This window comes from Cyclopterus lumpus, chromosome 5, assembly GCF_009769545.1.
Source record: "Cyclopterus lumpus isolate fCycLum1 chromosome 5, fCycLum1.pri, whole genome shotgun sequence".
Taxonomy (NCBI): Eukaryota; Metazoa; Chordata; class Actinopteri; order Perciformes; family Cyclopteridae; genus Cyclopterus; species Cyclopterus lumpus.
The window spans coordinates 21,576,265-21,596,275 of NC_046970.1; the positions used below are offsets into that span (position 1 = coordinate 21,576,265).

General features: G+C 39.6%; 1 protein-coding gene across 1 annotated transcript; it reads right to left on the bottom strand.

Annotated features, from left to right (window-relative positions):
• Window positions 1-1,430: 1,430 nt before the first annotated feature.
• LOC117731102 (immunoglobulin-like and fibronectin type III domain-containing protein 1) lies at window positions 1,431-19,341 on the bottom strand. The gene is made up of 24 exons (XM_034533256.1): window positions 19,293-19,341; window positions 13,894-14,013; window positions 13,406-13,548; window positions 12,992-13,091; window positions 12,836-12,880; window positions 11,807-11,840; window positions 11,496-11,679; window positions 11,249-11,362; window positions 10,995-11,163; window positions 10,520-10,792; window positions 9,830-10,384; window positions 9,581-9,649; window positions 6,502-6,626; window positions 6,199-6,340; window positions 5,711-6,004; window positions 5,301-5,597; window positions 4,046-4,225; window positions 3,798-3,926; window positions 3,396-3,704; window positions 3,083-3,168; window positions 2,789-2,981; window positions 2,391-2,687; window positions 1,802-2,128; window positions 1,431-1,671 (listed from the first exon to the last, which is right to left on the bottom strand). Exons 1-24 carry the CDS (start codon window positions 19,339-19,341, stop codon window positions 1,667-1,669), a joined length of 4,239 nt encoding a protein of 1,412 aa, XP_034389147.1. The 3' UTR covers window positions 1,431-1,666.
• Between the last annotated feature and the right edge of the window lie 670 nt (window positions 19,342-20,011).

The window sequence follows — 20,011 nt, forward strand, 5'->3', positions numbered from 1 at the left end:
ACACATATTTAGATAAATTGGCTCACAGAATAAAGATTTTAAAGAAATATCCAACCATATAGGGAATTTTCCCAGTATTTGGTAAATGTACTTACTATTTTTTTTTATCAAGTGAACTGCTGTTCCCTGCTGTCAGTTGCCGGCCGACTTCCAGCTGGTTCTTGAGTCTTTTGAGAGGCAATAAAGTCATTCAGAGACACACAACGTTTTTTTCCCCCCTGTGGCTCCTGGGGATAGGTTTACTGACATGCACTTCAGCCCTATAGTGCTACAGGATCTTGAAAAGGGGCGCCAGATCAAATGCAGGAGGGAAGCTCCTAATCCCTCCCTCACAACTGGAATTCCAGCAGGAGGGTGATTTTTAGTCAAAAGAGAAGTCTCATTGGAAGTGACATGGCAGTGCCTCGGGCTGAGCTGCCTCTCCATTAGCAACATTTAACAAGAGGTAGGTGTCCATTCAATTCAAATTGTTTTCTTTGCATTAGTTTGTTCCAGAAAATCGTTCTAAAAAATGTCTATCCCAAAAATGGACAATTTGCATGAATGTTCATATTTTCTTATTGACACTGCAAGCCTTGGACGTATCAGTAAAAAAGCAAACCAAACAATTGGAAACCTAATTCTAATACGAGCCACACTTCTTTTGTGTGTCTTCATGGATTGAAACCCAACGGACATGATATTTACGTAATTACATATATTTTTACATTGTAACTTGAACTTGACTTTGACACTGAGAGGCGTCATCCTACACTCGTCAGACATGTTTTAGCCTGTTGAACCTGTGACTAAACTTGGGCTTGTTTCTGACCTCACAAAAAAATATGCTCAGAGTAGTAATTCAAGAAGACTGGACATAAATTATTCACATACACTTTTATGGTGAACAAGTGGTATGAAGTTTGATACTTGCTTGCTATGTCATGGTCTGAATATATGCTCAAGTATATGGTCATACATGGATGGACATTTTTGGCTAAACATTTGTTTTGTTTATCCATATGAATTTATTTTCTGTTCATAGTTAACTGTTTTTCAGATTGACATGTAGGTCTGATTAAAAATCCCACCTCAAAATAGCAGTATTTTTTAAATATGAAATAATAGACTATAACAGTCAGTATCATACACAGTTGTTATCTCAGTATTTTTGTCATTTCCGTTTTTACATTTTTTGAAATCTAGAATGACGGAAAAGAAATTGCAACCAAACAATCTCTTCATCTAAAAATAATTGAAAGACACAAGCAGATCCAGATTCCATGATGGTTAGACAAACATCTTCAAATATAACTCTAATCAATAAAACACGGCTACATAGTGTTCTGTACTGGACATACTTTTGTTATATATGATGTATGTATTTCACACTAGTATTTAAAGCTTTTATTTTTGATTGAGATTACCCAATATAAATCAAAACAAACAAACCAAGTTTGTGGCTTTTATTTCAACACAATTTGCATCTCTAAGACTTTATTGTGAGTTTAACTATTAATAAATGGCAGCCTGTATAGAAATTAGTCAAGTAGTTAATGACCTGTAAGGAAAGTATCACGGCAACATTAAATAATCATTAATTCTACATTTGACAATATGTGAATTGCCAACTAATTGGTTTCTCTAAGCATTTTCGGAGCAATTCTTCCATATTCAGTGTGTTCATTTATTCTGGAAAAAAAAGAAGACAAAGGCAGTTGTTAGTGTGAGATTTCAAAGAGCATCACTGTATGACATGTCTGCCCATGGAGACAAGGTGAAAGTATCTTTAAAATACAGTTACACTCTGGCAAAGATGTACCTCTGACTATCAGTTTAGTGGAGCACTCGACCCTCCCCATGGAGCTTTCTGCAACAATCGTGTACTCCCCGGTGTCTTTAGGGCCAACCCTCAATATGAGTAGTGAGCAGACTCCACAGGTGTTGGAGATGAAGTAGTTAGTGTTGGTATTCAGACTGATATTGTTGCGGAGCCAGGTGACATGAGGTGTTGGATCCCCTTTGATAGCACAGCTCATATAGCACTCATACCCTTGAGGAGCAGTGTGCAATTTCAGTGGGACGAGGAACCTAGGAGGACACCGTAGATCACATGCCTTTGTTTCTGGCATGTTCACAGTGAACTTTTCTGGAAAAAAGAACATTGGCATTGCATCAAATGAGAACTATAATCATCTAACAGAAGGGCCCCACAATGTTTACCTGCATTTTGTGTACCGAGCTATGCACAGATTAAAAAGAAATAAAGTAATTGAGAATACACAATATCAACAGCTTTGTAGAGGCGTTATGTGGTTAATACACAAGTACTACATTTGCCTAATTCTGTGTCTTAGTGATCAACTTCTCCAAACACAGATATTTGTCTTTCTTGCCCGGCTTGTACATACCTTTTTTGCTAGCAATCAGCCACTTTGGTGATTCGGCGTGCTCAGAGGAGCCCATGTCATTCTTTGCGTAGACTCTGAACTGGTATTCTCTGCCCGGCATTATGTTGCAGACTGTGAATCTATTGTTGAAGATGTGGTCTGCAATGGTTTGCCATGTGCTTTTACTTGAGTCCCGCTTGGTCACCATGTAGTGCAGCCTGTCGTCACGTTTCTCATCTGGTGATGGGGTCCACGAAATGGTCACTGTGCCAGGCACGTTTTCGTCAGTCTCTACAGGACCTGGTGGCTTTGGCTCATCTAGAGTTCAGATACAAATCTTTTATATTTGCATCTACAGTATATGGAATAGAAGGACATTGTTGATACATTAGGAAGGCACAGTATTTTACCAAGCTCACCTGTGACTCTTATTTCAATGCTAAATGATTCCTGGGCAACAATGTTCTTGACAATGATGGTATAGATTCCAGTATCTGAGCGCTCAGCGGAAGGAATCAGCAGCTGGGATGTTCCCTCTGTATTGCTGATGGTCACCTTTTTAGAAACTGGCGATCCATCTTTCAGCCAGGTGACATCGGGCCAAGGAGAGGCCTACAAAGAATATGTAAATGGGATTTTGTCAGAAGACGAAATTAAATCACTATATATTCATCGTCATGGATACATGCCATCTTAAGTTCTTGCTAAATCACCTCAAAGTTAATGTTGAATCGGGCAGAATTTCCTGCTCTCACCACCATGAAACTCTTGATTTTGGCATCTGTGAATCTTGGCCTCACTGGGTGAACAGTAGGATAAAATGTGGTCATTTACTGTCATTATTTTTACTGGATTTTCCCAATAAACCTTGCTTTTATATACGCTACCCCCATCTACATAGCAGTTTTTTCATCAATAAGTTAAACTTGCTGATTGTACAACTACTGGTTCTTGAAATATGAATTGGTTTGCCTCTATTCACAATATAACAGTTTGAGACAAGTATTTCTGAAGTGATTTTCTTACCAGGGGGGGGCGTAGCGAGGATGTAATTATCCAGCTCCTGTGACTTTCCCTCTCCTCCATCATTAGTAGCTATGGCTCTCACCCAGTACATGCCCATTGACTTCAAGCCTTTCACTGTATAGGAAGTCATGGTTATTGCGTTTGAAGTGCAGCGGTCCCATTCTGTGCTCTCTGCGGGCCTGATCTCCACAAAATATCCCTTGGCTTCATCCTCAACCCCCGTAATGTCCTTGGGTTTGGTCCAAGACAGGGACAGGGTTTTGTAGGTGGAATCTGTCACTTTGAACTCTAAGACTTTACCAGGAGGCTCTGTAACACGGGAATCACATTCAGGGCTGCAATTTGTGGGCTATATGAAGTGTTGATGAAATATCGACAGTTCTCATCTATCTGTCCACCTACTTTTAGGATCTCTGGCAAACACAAACTCAGATGGCGTACTGAATTCACCCGCTCCAGAGTTGTTGATTGCTGAAACACGGAATTCGTACTCCACGCCCTCGACCACGTCTTTAACTCCACATCCCTTCTCTGTATTGGAAAAAAACAAAATGCAATATAGGAATAAATCATGAGGCGTTCCCTTATTGTGTTGAAACAAATGTTCAATCACATTATCAAACTGAAATAATGTATGAATAATCAGTGACCTTTGATCATCTCATCAAGTGAATTGACTGGGCCCCACAGGTTGCTGCCCTTCTTGCGTTTCTCAAGGTTGTATCCCAGAATATTGGTTCCTCCAGTGTTGGATGGAGGAGACCAAGAGAGGTTGATGCAGTTCTTGAAGGCAGTTACAACCTTCGGTGCTGATGGAGGTCCAGGGTATGCTGTACACGGAAAAGATTGGAATATGTTATCATTTTTAAAAATGTTACATTATTTGTGGTTAGTCAAGACCCAGTCACACCTGAAAGTGGCAGAGTGCAATTCAGTGTGATTTCATGAATTAGGGGATGGTAGTGGCTTGATGGTGAAGGGTCTACTCACTAAGCTAGTTGGTGAACTACTGTGCTGGTGAAATGACAGCTAACGTGCTAACAAGCGGTGAACGTGGTAGCACCATATGCAGTCACAATACTTTGGCGTTTTTTCCCCTAGGATTTATTTCTCAGGATAGTACATCGTTCTAATTTTTTCTCCTCCTCTCTTTAAATGCTGACCCCTCCTCTTTCCTTAAAGGCTGAACCCACCTCCTCTCCTTAAAGGCTGACCTCTCCTCTCTTTTTAAATACTGACCCCTCCTCCTCTCGTTAAAGCCTGACCCCTCCTCTTACCTTAAATACTGATCCCTCCTCCTCTCTTTAAATACTACCCCCTCCTCCTCTCATTAAAGGCTGATCCCTCCTCTCTCTTTAAATACTGACCCCTCCTCCTCTCATTAAAGGCTGACCCCTCCTCCTCTCTTTAAAGGCTGACCCCTCCTCCTCTTTAAATACTGACCCCTCCTCTCATTAAAGGCTGACCCCTCCTCTCTCTTTAAATACTGACCCCTCCTCTCTTTAAAGGCTGACCCCTCCTCTCTCTTTAAAGGCTGACCCCTCCTCCTCTCCTTAAAGGCTGACCCCTCCTCCTCTCTTTAACAATTATTGAAGTGTTGCTAACAAGACGTAATGTTCACATAGTTGATTATGTGAAAAGATGTATTTGAGCATAGCATCGACCACTGACCCAAACTTTTTCAAAATCATGCCTCTTTTGAGGAGCAAACTAAAAAGCTACAATAGCCTCCTTTATTTTGGATTCTCAGACTCCCTTGACACATCAACACTTTCAAGATAATTTGCTATTGGACAACTGTGCAAATTTGTTGGTCCAATAAAGTTGAACTCTGTGCAAGAGGTGTGTGCCAAGTGAATCTGCCAATTGCCAGCATTGCGACCTCAGACATTGCTCTGTGTTTACCTTTTGTTCCGGCTTGAATGTCCTCGGTTTCCATCAGCTCACTGGTGCCCATTTCAGTCTCCACTCTGATGCGATAGCAGTACTTCCTGCCGTGATCTACATCAGTGTCCCTGTATTTGGCCTCTGGACCAATTGGCCCCACTTTCTTCCAGGTGTTGCGGCCAACTTGTTGTCGCTCAAGGATGTAGTTGCCTATCTTGCAGCCCCCGTTGTCTTTCGGGGACCTCCACTTGAATTCCAGTGCAGAGGAGGAGGCTTCCACGATCTCCAGAGGTCCCAATGGAGGAGTGGGCTTATCTGCCGGAAAATACAGTAAGACATAGAATAGTAATCTGAACCTGAACTGTAAGACAGGCATTTGTCAGTCACTTACTTTCTAAGTGCATACAAAATACTGTGTGTATACATACCCAGTATAATAAGTTGGGTGAAGGCCTCAACAGTGCCAAACTCATTTTTGATTTTGAGCTTGACTTCCCCACTGTCCTTGCGCTGGAGCTTGGTTAGAAGCAGACGGCTGCAACCCTCTGAGTTATCTAACTTGATAGTTGCTTCCTCCGAAAGCTCTTCACCATCAAGGTACCACTGAACTTTTAGAGGTTCCCGTCCAATATAAGGTAGTTTGAAGGTAGCTTTGTGTCCTTTTTTCACTGTTATGGGGGTTTTAAATGCTTCCAGGTCCTCAGCAGGAAACCTCGGTGGATCTATAGAGATTGGTACAATAATAAAGAAAGATATATATTTAAGAAGTGTAAAGCTTTGTAGTTATGCACTTCAGATTAACTTCAAAGTAATGACATTTAACCTGTAAAACTCATCGCAACTTGTGGGCTCGCTCTAATGAGTGATGCAACCTCTTTAGCCACATGAGTAATTTCTGGAAGGAAATTATTCCTACCTTCAACAACAATCATGGACTCCGTCTTCCGTCCATCTGCTTCAAATCTATATTTTCCAGCAAATTCCTCTGTGACTTTGTGAATTTTCAGCTTGTGGAAAGTTCCATCTTTTGAAATGGTTATATCCTCAGATGATTGAATCTAGAACAAAACAAACATATTACTGTAACATCAAATATGACTCAAGTCTCATCTTAAGCTCTCGCATATATGAATACATGACAGTAAATGGTTTTGATATTATTGCAGTATTATTATTATTGCAGTATTATAGCCGAATAGGCCTGTCGACCCGGGCTTACCTCTTCCCCGTCTTTGTACCAGATTCCCACACAGTCTTCCCTGCTCACTTTACACTCCAGCTCTGCGGCTTCTCCAATAATGGCGTTGCAGTCAGAAAGCCCAGCATGAAAGTGAACTCCTGGATCTGAGGATTCCAACCACTAAGTTAGTGAACGCTCACAGCCAACCGCTGTCATCTGCATACAAGTTTGTTTACTTGTTTCAAGTTTTTGTAATGCATCCATGTATAGATATTTGGACACTTACCTCTCGGTCATCAAACGTTTTTTCATTGTGCATTTGTGTTGATATCATGTATTTTTAAATGGCATTTTAATCATAAAATACATGTCAAAATGCAGATGTGTCAGAAAATATCATACTTGAACAGACTATATTTTCCAAGCTCATAAGGGATGTAAGAGGAGCGCATTTGGTGTTCATTTGGAACTTGATGAAGATGTCTTCTCGGTTTGTGGTTGCTTGATTGTCTTGTTTGGGGTCGGCCTTTCAGAGTTGAAGCTCATAAGAATGTCATTAGCGAGGCTCTCGGTTGCCTCTGTTCATTTAGTTTCTCTTGAAAGAAATACGTGCCCTTTAAAATATGGTCACTGGAAGACATTAGCGTTTCTGTTTGGTTGATCTGAATTCAGTCTTCATTGTGCAGAATGGTCATCCTCCCCAGTCGGCTCGGGTCGTCTTTAATCTTCATATTATGTAAGAGTGTGTTTCCATAAAAGTGTTGCAGTTATTGCATCAAGAACACGTTTTGCTCACGTAAATAATTCACCTCAATGCACCGACTCATCCTGATTTACCATTTCAAAAGGCAAGCAAGATTGTTAACACAGAGCACAGGGGCAGTTAAACATTGTGTACACACACACACACAATGTACACACACACAAAACAATACTTAAGAGACGTTGGAGTTGGACGTATAAATATTGGCCGCTGATATCCAACCTGTAAGTCATAGACATAAAATTATATAACAATGCTATAGTCTACAAAACACAAGACTTAAGTATGTTTTGATTAATTTCACTGTCATATGGTGTGCTGTGGGCAGAACCATTAGTGAATCAAATTTTCTTAAAGGCACTCTCAAGGTCAAATCCACTCGTACTGATCATTCTCAAAGGCCCTCAACCCTCCGAAAAAGTCATCTGCTCATAAAATGACTTTATTCAGTGATGGTGCTTCCCATGCAGCAGTTAATGCAGCGCCAGTAATCTTACCACTAACTGTCTCCACCATCAATGGGCCTCGCCGTGCGCGACCTGAACGCTTGCCAGCTGCCGCTGGCTCACCGCCGCCTGCACCCTCACCATTTTCAGCAGATTCATCGCAGCCTGCTGCTGGCCCGGTGCCATTATCACCACTGGCGCCACTCGCTTCTCTGCGTTTTGCTTTATTAGGTTTTTTTTCAGTTTTAGGGGATATCATCGTAATTACCATCAATCCAATGTTTCTCATTTGCTGTTGGATGTGCCTTACAAATAACATGAATGAAAACAGTAACAATTCAAATGTTAGCAGGGAGCATGAAAACAAGAAACAACAGAAAGAACAGACATTAACTTTAATACAGAGAAAGGAGGTTGTGGAAAAGGTGATATTTTAGGATTGATTCCATAGTGGTGTCTGACTTAATTAAGTAGCTTGAATTAGTTTTTATTTTGCAATTCTGACTGTAGTGTCGTGACTGAAGTATCATTTGTTACATGTAGTAAAAATTGCTATCACATATACTTCATCGCAAAAAAGTGCTGATACTTCATTTGATAGTATTCAACAAAATGAACGGTATTGTAAATTGCTTGTGTAATTCATATTTCTGTTTCTCAAATATAACAAACCACAAACCACTTGAATACCTCTTTTAGTTAAGTCACCTTTTCCATTTTACCCCTTTAACATTACACACTTGAATTAAACAAGTTATGTAAACCAGCAATAAGACAAACATGTCAACAAACATAAAACGTACGTAATGCACACACACAACACAAATATACACCCATCTATATTCATTTAAGTAAAGGATTAGATGGAGGAGGAAGCTGAATTTAGCGTAGCATATACATGTTATACTACTGTCTGTTTCTCAGAAGAGGTACACAAACAAACATAGATAAAGACATCTATACTTGTGTTTTATTAGTCAATTGGGTTAAACTGGTTGATAATTGCAAAATCTAGCAGTAAGTTAATAATAAATAGTTAAAGCTCAGGGTTTTCAAATGATTTTAACTGAAAACTGTGTGAACAATGAAGTTTCCTGGGATTTAATAAACGTATCTCTGAACCTATGCTAAATAGGTACAATATAAAATAAAGTAATTTCTGTCACTGAGGCTCGACAAAATCTGTCTGGACTATGTTTTCAAGTTGAGATTTTACCTAATTTGTGATGTCAAAGTATCTCATAGTCCGTAACTTGGCTACAACATGCAGCCATTGTCATCTCTTACCATCTACAGCTTCTTCAACCACCACATTTTTCTTTTTTCTCAGATGTTTCACCTGGTTGATTTGTGGCTCCTTCATCGTTATTATCTCATCTTAATGATAAGTAGCATCTTCATTCAGAATGTCAAGCATCTAAATATAATAATTTACTATCAATGTTAAACTAATGATGACTTGACTCTGACTAAAAATCAATGTGATTTACATACTGATATTCATTCTGCATGATCCAAGCAAAATCTCTTTCACTTCCTCTTTTAAAAAAACATTTGAAACATATTTTCAAAAGTATTGTTGAGTAAATATATAATAATATATTAAAAAAGTTAATATATTATATAATATTGGAAATATATACATATTTATTATTATTTTTTTAAAAGATATTAATTAAAGATCTATATATATATACTTTCATAATTAATCTGAAAGTTAATGGAAAAGACAAACAACAGTAACAAATAAACATCAAGAGATTTGTAAAATGTAGAGAGAGTAATATCAAAACATAAAATCATCAACAACAAAATACCTTCCGCTACCATTATTGGTAAAACTTTTGGAAGCAATTGTTTTTCATTAAGTCTCTCAACCATAAAATTGCCGTATGAATTATGTTCTTACCTATCACTGTATCTGGAACAAGAGGACCAGCTCTTTCACGTTTCTTGCGTCTCCCTCCTTCTCCTTCTCCTTCTCCTTCTCCTTCTCCTTCTCCTTCTCCTCCTTCTGCCTCTCCATCTCCCACTCCTCCTTCTCCTGCTCCTTTGCCACCTCCCACTCCTCCTTCTCCTGCTCCTTTGCCACCTCCCACTCCTCCTTCTCCTGCTCCTTTGCCACCTCCCACTCCTCCTTCTCCTGCTCCTTTGCCACCTCCCACTCCTTTGCCACCTTTAGCTCCTTTGCCACCTCCCTCTCCCTCTCCTTCCAAATCAGAATCTTCAAATGAATCATAGTCTTCTTCTCCCAAACCATCACCCCCACCACCTCCGGCTCCACCTCCAGCTCCCCTCTTAGCTCCTGCTGCAATTCCATCTGCTCCTCCACCGGCACCACCATCAGTCCCATCAGCCCCTGCCCCCCCTGCACCACCTGCTCCGCCAGTGCCTCCGCTACTATCAGCACCACCGGCTTCCATTCTCTTCCTGGCAGCTGCATCCTTCTTTGCCTTAGCCGCCGTCTTAGCCGCAGCTTTTGCTTCTGCCGCTGCCTTTTTTTTCGCTGCTTCAGCCTCCACTTTGGCAGCTGCTTCTGCCACTTCTCGCTCTGCTTGAGCCTTCTTGGCAATTTCCATTTTTTCTCCCATTTCTTTCTGATACTTTTCCTGTTGATCCTTAGCTATTTGCATCAGTTCTTCGTCATTACCGCCTCCGGCCATAGTCGTTTTGCGAATGGCCTTCTTGCCCTTGTTGGCAGGATCCTTGTCAGCTATAAATGATAATATGGCAAATGCACAGTTTTTAGATGAATATTCACTTCCTAATTTAACAACTATTTGGTGTCTTCAAGGCATTCCATATGTACTGTATATATGCATGCAACTGGAATTGGTCATTTTCTCACCTTCAACTACAAGCCAGGCATTGCAGGATTTGATTCCTGCCACAGCAGCATAGATGCCGGTGTCCAGAGGCAAGCAGTCCCGCACCATCAACTTGTGGATGAGCTTATCTTCAGATACGGTGATTTGAAATTTCTCGCTATTTGACAGCGGCGTGGTTTTGCCCACCCATTTGAGCTCATTCATCGGTGCAGTCAGGACACATTGGAAGAGGGCGTCCTCTCGTTCGTCTGCTTTAACTTCTTGTATTTTGACAGCAAAGTCAACTTCGGGCACTTTAGGGTTACAGAAAGGCACAAACGGAGACAGAGAGAAACTTTTTCAAACATCACCAATCCATCCCATACATTTCCTAAATAACCTATTCTGTACAGGCTCATGAAAAACACCTGTGCTGAGCAAAATATACATCAGTAATCCTTGGACTGAATTTACTTGAACCCAATCCAATTTGAATCACTTGATTGATAGACATACCTTTAAAATCTGTGGAGAACACATTGATGCCCCCAACATCCACCGAGTAGAGTCCGGCATCTTCTGAACCTAGATTTTTAATTGTGAACACATATTTCTTGCCAACTTGTTTCAAGTTATGCTTCATTGACTCGCTGTCTTCGATGGTGAATGGAACCATGACGCCGTCCTGCAGAATTCATGGGCATGTCACCACATTGATGATGGATCATGAAATGCGACGAGATCACACTTAGTAGTTCACGCCCCCTCACCTTGTACAGGAACAGTTTGCTGGTAGGGTCCTTGAGGTCCATGTCCAACTCAATTGTTGCACAGTCGTTGTCATTGACTTCAATGTGTTTCAGTGTACTGATGTGTGTCACAAACTACGGTAGAAATGAAAGAAGAAGGAAACATGAGTCTGCTCATACAGTGTAAGAGGAGACACCACAAACAAACCATTACTACTAAAAAAAAAAGTGAGAGACGATTGGCCGGACATGCTTTCGATAGACGTACCTCTGCGATCTCTTCCTCTCTCTCTTTCTTCATTTCCGTGAGTTTCTTCAGCATATAGCGGAAGTCCTTGATGCCGTACTCCGAACAAATGCGCTCGTAGTCCTTCTTGTCGGCACTGAGGAGAATCTCCCAGACCTTCTCCTCGGGCTCCATCGGCTTCTCCTCACGTGTTCCGTCAGCTTTGCTGTTGAGAGATATTTCGTTAAGCCCCGCACAGCCACGCGTTTTCACTAAAAGAGACGAGTAATCACCGGCATAATAATACGAGAGACACACAGATATGTTTACTAGGGTTATTATGTTTCACTCACCGTGTTTTAAGCTTTTTTCTGAGGTCCTTTGTATCTGCCGAGCCATAACGAAAAATATCAGTCCATTACTTTTTTGTATACAATAAAACTGTATTTTCAACCTGAAGATATACTGCACACATATAAATATATATACAGTATATATATCATTTTTTTCAGTAATCTAAATTATGCTACTTTACTTATTACTGACATTTCTTACCAAATGTATCAGTTAAAAATGGCTTGACATGCCATGCTGTTCTTAATCAGGCTTTAAAGCTCCTTTAACCTCGCAAAGCCAATAATGCTCAGAGTCTCGAGGAGTGAAGATGCACTTATTTGTCTAATAGAGAAGAGTCTAATCCTGATTAATTGGCACCGCATCCACACATGGCATATTATCACCTTTTATGCCTTAATATTTAAATTCAACTATTTAAACACATAATCTGAATAATCAAACATTACATTAACAATGCTCAGGCCAGAGAAATGGGAATAACTGACCTGATTTTTCTAATCTCAGGAGTCCCTATGATCGTTTTTTCAGTCAATTTCTTGGAGAATCACTATTGTGTCAAGTATACAGTGGCACAGTGCTAATATGACAGATGTTTCATGACGGGAAGATTTTTCCCAATTAGTGAAAAAATGTCATGTTGCTATGAAAATATATGGGCTAGGTTGTAGCACAGATACATTGAGCTGCTGCATCATTATATTGATGACTGAGATGAGAACTATCAACCTCTATTCATCTTTGTACTCCGCTGGTTGGCCCAACTTCTTAAAACAAAAAAAGATACATGTGTTTTAATTGCAGTGCTTGTTGGTCTCATATGTTTGGGCAAAGATAATATATATATATATATATATATATATATATATATATATATATATATATATATTAATTAGCTCTCTGTGATGAATTTGACCTTAAAATGACGAGCCAACATTAAATATCTTGCAAAAAAAACCCCAAAAATAAGTAATATTTTCAAACCTCTTCAGAAATAACTTTAAAGCGTCGTGTGTTTTTAACCTCACCTTCACCCGGTTTCTTTTGAAGTTCCTTGCTCTTAGAGAATCCAACTGTAAACAAACCGATACAAATGTGCCAACACATGAAGGGGTCAATTCAATAATTAAATTGATATCTACGACACTTGATGAGATGCACTGAAGACAAAATCAAAATCCTACCCTGAATAACATTCAAGACAACGGTGCAAACAGCCTTTCCATATTCATTTGAGGCAAAACACTTGTAGGTGTCAGCGTCCTCTGGGGCGACCTTGGGAAACTAATGAAATGCAAACACAGAGTTAAAGGCAATTTATTATTATCACTATATTATACAGTCTTAAGGCATTGGCACATTACATTTCCAGTGTACGAGTATTTGCTCACATACAAACTACGGACAAATTCAAGCGTGTTTTGCTCTCGTACACCGTTTACAGTCTGTGGTCGTGGATCAATGTTTATTTCCTGTGATATCACATCCTTATTGTTGGGGTACTTTTTGTTGATTGGAATCATACTGTGACCGCTGCCTTTGGGGTTTCTTTGGCAGATTGCCAGCGTTTCCACCTCACTGCCACATGCAAAGCTTACCTCGATGGTGTGTTCGTGAGACGCCTCGTCGTACTTTTGCAGGCACAGGTCGGGGTGAAAATGTATTTCTCCTTTTGCTTTGCCCCACGTTACAATTGGCGTCGGGGTGCCCACTACTATGGCTTTAAAGACGGCATATTTACCTGGAATGATATAATGTGAAGATTTCCTTTTTATTAGTGACAAATCATTCCCAGTGCCTGGAGCATGCAATGCCTCCACATGGCATAACGTTATTAGACATAACCTGGGTCAATGACGTGACACTTAAAAAAAAATGGTTACATTCTAAATATGTACTCACAAATACATTCTGTTTGGATCTTGTCCTAAATTTTTGATTAAGATCAATTTTGAGAGAATACTTCAGTGACGATGGCAAACGTGTCAATGTGGTGTAACCTTAAAAACTCAAAAAAACCACCCAATATTCTTTTCACTTTCAGATGGAATGAGTCCATCGCTGACACCGATGACGACTTACTTACCCTCTTGAATAGTCAGAGCAATGGGTTTGCGGGTGAAATCTGGAGTTGTCATATCCTCCGGAAGTTCCTCCAGAAACTGCGTTATCATGACACCAGGCACCTTCGACTTCTTCTTGATGCCTGATCAAATGAAAAGATGAATTAGCAATAAGACCAGCTTAAATGTATAGAGGGGACAAGTAATAAAAGAAGCCGTATGTGCAATATATTATGACGAAGCATGAGAATGTTAATTTATTTTAGGAGCCACCACTGTATACCAGTGAGTACAGTATGTTTGACTGTATTCAGATTTAAAAAAGTGGATTACAAACCAGGCAAATTCCCAGTTAACATAAGTCAGTGTACGCTTCACACAAAGTCACATGTATACTCTTGGTATAAAAATGTTACGATAAAGGGTCAAACTTCTAAAGACTTTCATTGCTAAGAAAAGACCAAATAACTTGACCCAGGTCGTTATCCAAGATTATCCAGTGACATCTAAATCTAGATAACTTTTAAGCAAATACAAAAGTTATATCATATTTTCACATAACCCTCTCCGCCACCTTAGATTTGACCCTGCCAAAAGTTTATTAAACTTGTTCCTCGAATGTTTTCAATAATCCTACCGCTCTTTGTGAAAGAACAGACTGCAAGTGTGGTAATTAGCATCTCCACCTACTCTAACGCCTCCTATTGGTTGGCTTCGCTCTAAAGGAGCGGTGCAAACGACCACCAGTGAGGTCAAAGGTCAGAAACTTCTCCAAAAGGATTGCGATTGTCTTAATTTATGCATCAAGACAATTTCCAACACCACCAATTTAAAGCAACTTTGTAAAAGGCCATAAGGTCTTCTGTGATATTCCACCTCATGGGCCTCTTGACATTAGTTGTGAGTGTTTAATCTTCACATGAACATGCATCCCAAAGTGACCGTATTTATGTCAGTAGCAGGCATAAAAAGGTCATATTCGGTGTTGTAGGATTCTTTCCATAAACATCAATGTTTATGTCATGTTGAAAACGTGAGTGGGAACTTTGAGTTAATGTTAATAAGAATATGAGACGATTCCTATTTAATTTGAATGAATTTTGGTTTATTTGAAGACAGCTGGTCTTTTTTCCACTAATTCTAATTTCAGTCAAATTACAGGTTGATTCTGTTTGTCCACATTGCGGTCTATTCTACATTAACTAGTACATTTCTAGAGCTCCATACTTCCTGTGAACACCTTACATGTTGTAAATGGACCAAGTTTAAAGAAGCCTGGTGCTAAATCTTATTTTAAATGTCGGCAGCGCAGTCGTTTTACTTTATACACAAACTATTCTCTTTTTATCAGCCTAAAGATGCAGTTCAAAGCCATGATAGATGTACCATGTAGACATGTTGTAAGTGTCTTCGGAGTTGACTTTCAGGACGTTGAATATATTAATTTATTCATATATATATATATATATATATATATATATATATATATATATATATGTGTCTGTGTGTGTGTATTTATTTATATATATATATATATATATATATATATATATAAAATGTGTACATATATGTGTGTATATATATATATATATATATATATATATATTTATATATATATATATATATATGACAAAACGTTACGTCACCTAACGTTTGAAGTAACGTTTACAATATCTAGACATTTAGATTTTTCATTTGAACTATTCATGTATGTCTATAGGATGTAATTGAAACAAGACCATTTGCTATTTACAGGCATGAGGGTTGACATCTGCAATTAATTAAGCCGCCTATGTTTCTCTCTTCACTCGACATATTATTCTGATTTCCAGCACAGTTCAGTCTAAATCGTGAGCACTCACAACCCCGAGGTTTTCTACCCTCTGCTTTCTCGAGAGGTAGACAGGATACAAATTATGAGTCCGACTTGGCTCCCTTTTTAAAGCTATTACAAACTCTAGAATTACACATGGAAGCAGGTCTAAGTGCTTTGCAGAAGTCCCAGAGCACTTGAGAGCACCAGTATGGACTAACCCAGCGCCGTCTCCAGGGCGACATCACTGAATGCTGATCACACGGGTTCAGCTGGTCCGGGGGATCTTTAATTATATTTTCTCTTGGCATGAAAGACCTGTAATAGGCAGAATATATACTATATAATATATATCGTTTAAGTATGAAGGAATGAGCAGGGTGACGCAGCATTTTTGCAGTCTTAAGCGCAAATGGAGGTGAAATGCTTGCGGCAGGGAAAAAAACAATAGTGTGTGTTGGCAGAGCGCTGATGACAGCATATGAGTTAACAAGCCGGACGTTGTGGAAAACTGTGAAGATGACGCCATTAAAAGCAATTTGTTTTGATCAGCCTATTAATAATGAACAGTAATTAAAGCTGCGTGTTTCAGCTGGGCGTTGCCTTCATGGGTCAGTCAGCAAAAAGTATTTTATGCAGTACGATTGGCATAAATGTGGGACAGGAATAAGTCATATTTATTTTTGGATTGACTTGCTTGGTAAATGCTGTGTTTGTTTATATTATGCGAGTCATATTTGATTCTTGATGTCGTTTTTTCAAGAGATCTTGACAGCCGTCAGAAGGCTGAGGGTGTTACGTTCAGTCCTCGTCTGAAAAGCACCAGCTCGTATCTGTTTTTACTGGCTTTACTTTTGTATTAAATCATTTTTCAAAAGTGTGTTGCACTTGTTTATTTGCTCGCGCGTCATGTTTAATGGACTTCATGACTTTCAAAAAGGAAGGCTTCTTTGTTTGCCGTTTTAACCACCTTTTAAAAAAAAAATCTTTTTAATTTTTACGCTTTAACCAAATGTATGTGGACCACAACACAACGCTCCACAGAGCTGGAAGAAACTCACAGGAGATATTGCAGTTTTATAACTCTAAATATTAAGAACTTACACCTGAGTGCTGCACTTTCCTCTACTTATTGCTTTGTGCTCTCGTCTTTTTCTTTTGTTTGGGTGCTTCTGGCTCTTTTTAAAATTGTAGTTTTTTTTTTATCTAATGGCTTTTGAAAGCACTTTAAGAAATGCATTTGTGAATGAAAAGAGCTTTATAAATACAGGTGGCTAAGAAATAAATGAATGAACGATACGCTCTCCAAAAGTTTGTTGCTGTTAACTCGCCCACTGTTGTGTGATGTTGTTTATTAGTGCATTTATTATCAGTGCAGCTTTCACCATTTCCATTATTGGTTGTAAGGGCCTTTTTTTTTTTTTTTACATTTAACTATCTAATTTGTAGCTGGAAAGCATGTGCAGTAAATAAAGATTTTCATTTATTTATGTCCCAATGTAATTTGATTCGCGGTTCTTAATAGTCCCGGACAACAAATAATCAAAGTATTCTTGAAATGTACTTTCATCACCAGTTTTCGTTCTATAGATGTGAACTAACATTTTCTGATTCATCATTATTTCTATTTAATTTGAGTCTATGGCCATGTTAACAGAGATTTTATACCAAAGAGCATTGTTTACTTGTGTTGACCCAACTTCCCCCAAAGCAGTAGTGAAAGGAATACAAGAAAGCAAAAGATAGTGAGAGTTTGGTGAGGCCAAAAGGGGCTCCCAGAGGTCATGGGGGTCGTTCCAGCTGATTACCTCCACACCTCAATGTTCTGTGTTAACTAGACAGCATATGGTTCTCGTAGATCACCTTTGAACTGCAAGGATCATAGAAATTCCAATTTTGTATCTTGAGACGGTTCTTTTCATCACGCTGAAGCCGAGGAGAGCATGTGGGTCAGGTATGAAAAAAAGGCTAAAAATCAAAGTAATATAGAAAGGGTACCTTAAAGGGGGGGGTCAGTTTGCTTTGGTAAGCGTAATATGAAAGTACTGCCTTAAATAGGTTGTACTTGCACTCTACTTACTCATGCAGTTTGCATCTAAACAACATCTTCCAAGTTAATTATGTTTAAGATGTATGTGATATTAAGGGGTTGTTAAGGTGGCCGGTCAGTTCAGCTTGATTTTAGGAGCGATCATGCCACACCCCTTTGGGGATGTCCCTGTCGAGTCAAGTTCCCTGATTGAGACCGAACGGTGCCAACAAGGACTAATCATGGACATGTATACGTTTACAAAGTGGCATTGTTTTGTTTTTTTCTTCCTTTTTTAAATTCCAAGATGAAGCAGCAACCGCAGCGACAGCCTTAGTATTCATATGGAGGTTGATTAAAAAAAAATGTCACAATGAAATGCATCCGTTGTGACACTGAAAGTTGAATCATCCGTTGCGGATGCCACCTTTCAAGGCGGGATGGAGATCACATCATACATGCAAACTCACCCAACGTGGAGTCATGCACTTACAGAAGGTGAGTCGTTTGGGTAATTTGATTTTTTTTCTTTTTTTCTTTTCTTTTTTTTTTTGCTTCGCATACCTTTGTCGTCCGGTTGAACTCCCTCTGAATGGTCGACTAAACACGCAACGTGACAGCAGGAAAAGGAACAGGACAGGTAAATATTAATCCTGACAAAAGCACCACAACAGGTTGGAACTTCGACAGGATTATGGTCACAATAAACATAAAACAACACAATAAACAGTATAACCCGGGACCGGAGGCACGCGCACACAAACTAAAATATTCAGACAACAATGGTTAGTCGGAGACAAAGTATAATACAGTTTGTTAGCAACATGTTGCAGCAGCATGTTAATAGTTGTGCATCTGCTGATTAGACTTAACTTCAAGCTCAGGCATTTTCTCATGGCTCATCGCAGGATGATTCCCTGCGCAGTGCTTGAGAGAAATTATGTGCAAATACTTTCTTGGGAAATTGATTTGAAAGGACGCCTTCGTGTTGTCTTCCGTTTCTTCGTCCCATCTCTTCAGTTGGAGCAGTAGCCCAGAGTGAAAGGTTCACCCTTCAGCCTTTTTGCATCTCGTTCATTTAGTTGACGGACATCTTCGTTAAAAAGATACGTTGATAAGTCGTGTGGCGAGCGCCACATTCAAACTTGTTGCTGCTCACTTTTTTTTTGTTGAAAAGTGTGTTCTTGATGACGAAAAACATTTTTTTTTTTTTTTTTTTGCTGTTGAGCTTTCTTGGAAAAGCCATGAATACTATTTGGACTGGTTCACTCATCTCAGTGGAGAAGGCCAGCCCCCTCTACACAATCTAGCTTTTTTTTTCAGATGTCTCGGGAATCCCAAGTCTTCTTAAAAAGAGGCATTTTTCACACCTCGTGTGATCATTGACAGGGTAAACTTCCCGGGGTGTTTTCATTCCTTGCAGGTGATGTTGTTGTTTTCTTAAATGCAATTTCCCTCAAATCTTTTCTTTTGTTTTTCGTTTACAGACTAGTGGCGTCGGTCGAATGGATCCTGTTCGCGATCGTTCCTCGGGGAGGAGGAAATAAAGGCCGAGGCCTTCACCACCACCTCGCACTTACCCGTCTGCCCAGCGGCAGTTTGATCCGTCACCTTTGACTTCTTCCACATCTTTCCTGTCCTCCTTTCAGATTCAGAAGTCTCTGTAGGCAAAACAAAAAGACGACAAAAAAGGGGGACATATTTAGCGGGCGCGTACACTTGCACGTCTCAAAAGCAGAATCCGCGATATTGACCGACGTTCTCCTCAGAAGTCGAGGCGTCGGTCTTTTGAGGTCGCTTTTTGTTTCAATTGAGAATTTTCAGCAGATGACAACGGTTTTCATATATTTATTCAAAACGTTTGGAGGAAAATTGTGCTGCTCGGAACTACTCGGGTTGTATTTTGTCCAAAGCTCACTGCAGTTCCTCTGACCCGTCAGTATGAGGCAGCAGCCAGTGTCTTTACAGGAGCAGGGGGCCTCAATGGGAGATGAACGGCCTTCATAAGCGGGGTATCACAAGACATGAGGCTTAGTTTCCAAATGCTCACACTGCCATTGCTATAGCATTACGGTCCTTATTTAATATTAGTAACTATTAATATGCAACACTATATTTGAAATTGCCTGAGGGCTTTCGAGAAAGCAAAGTCTGATAAATTAATCTTTTTTTTTTCTGAGAGGGAATCTTTTCTCCACCACCGATATTTGGTTATAATGTTCTTTTAAAGATACCAGAACAGTGTAATATATAAACAGCAGGTGTAACCGTTAGATGAGTAATGTCTCCTCTCCGGTAT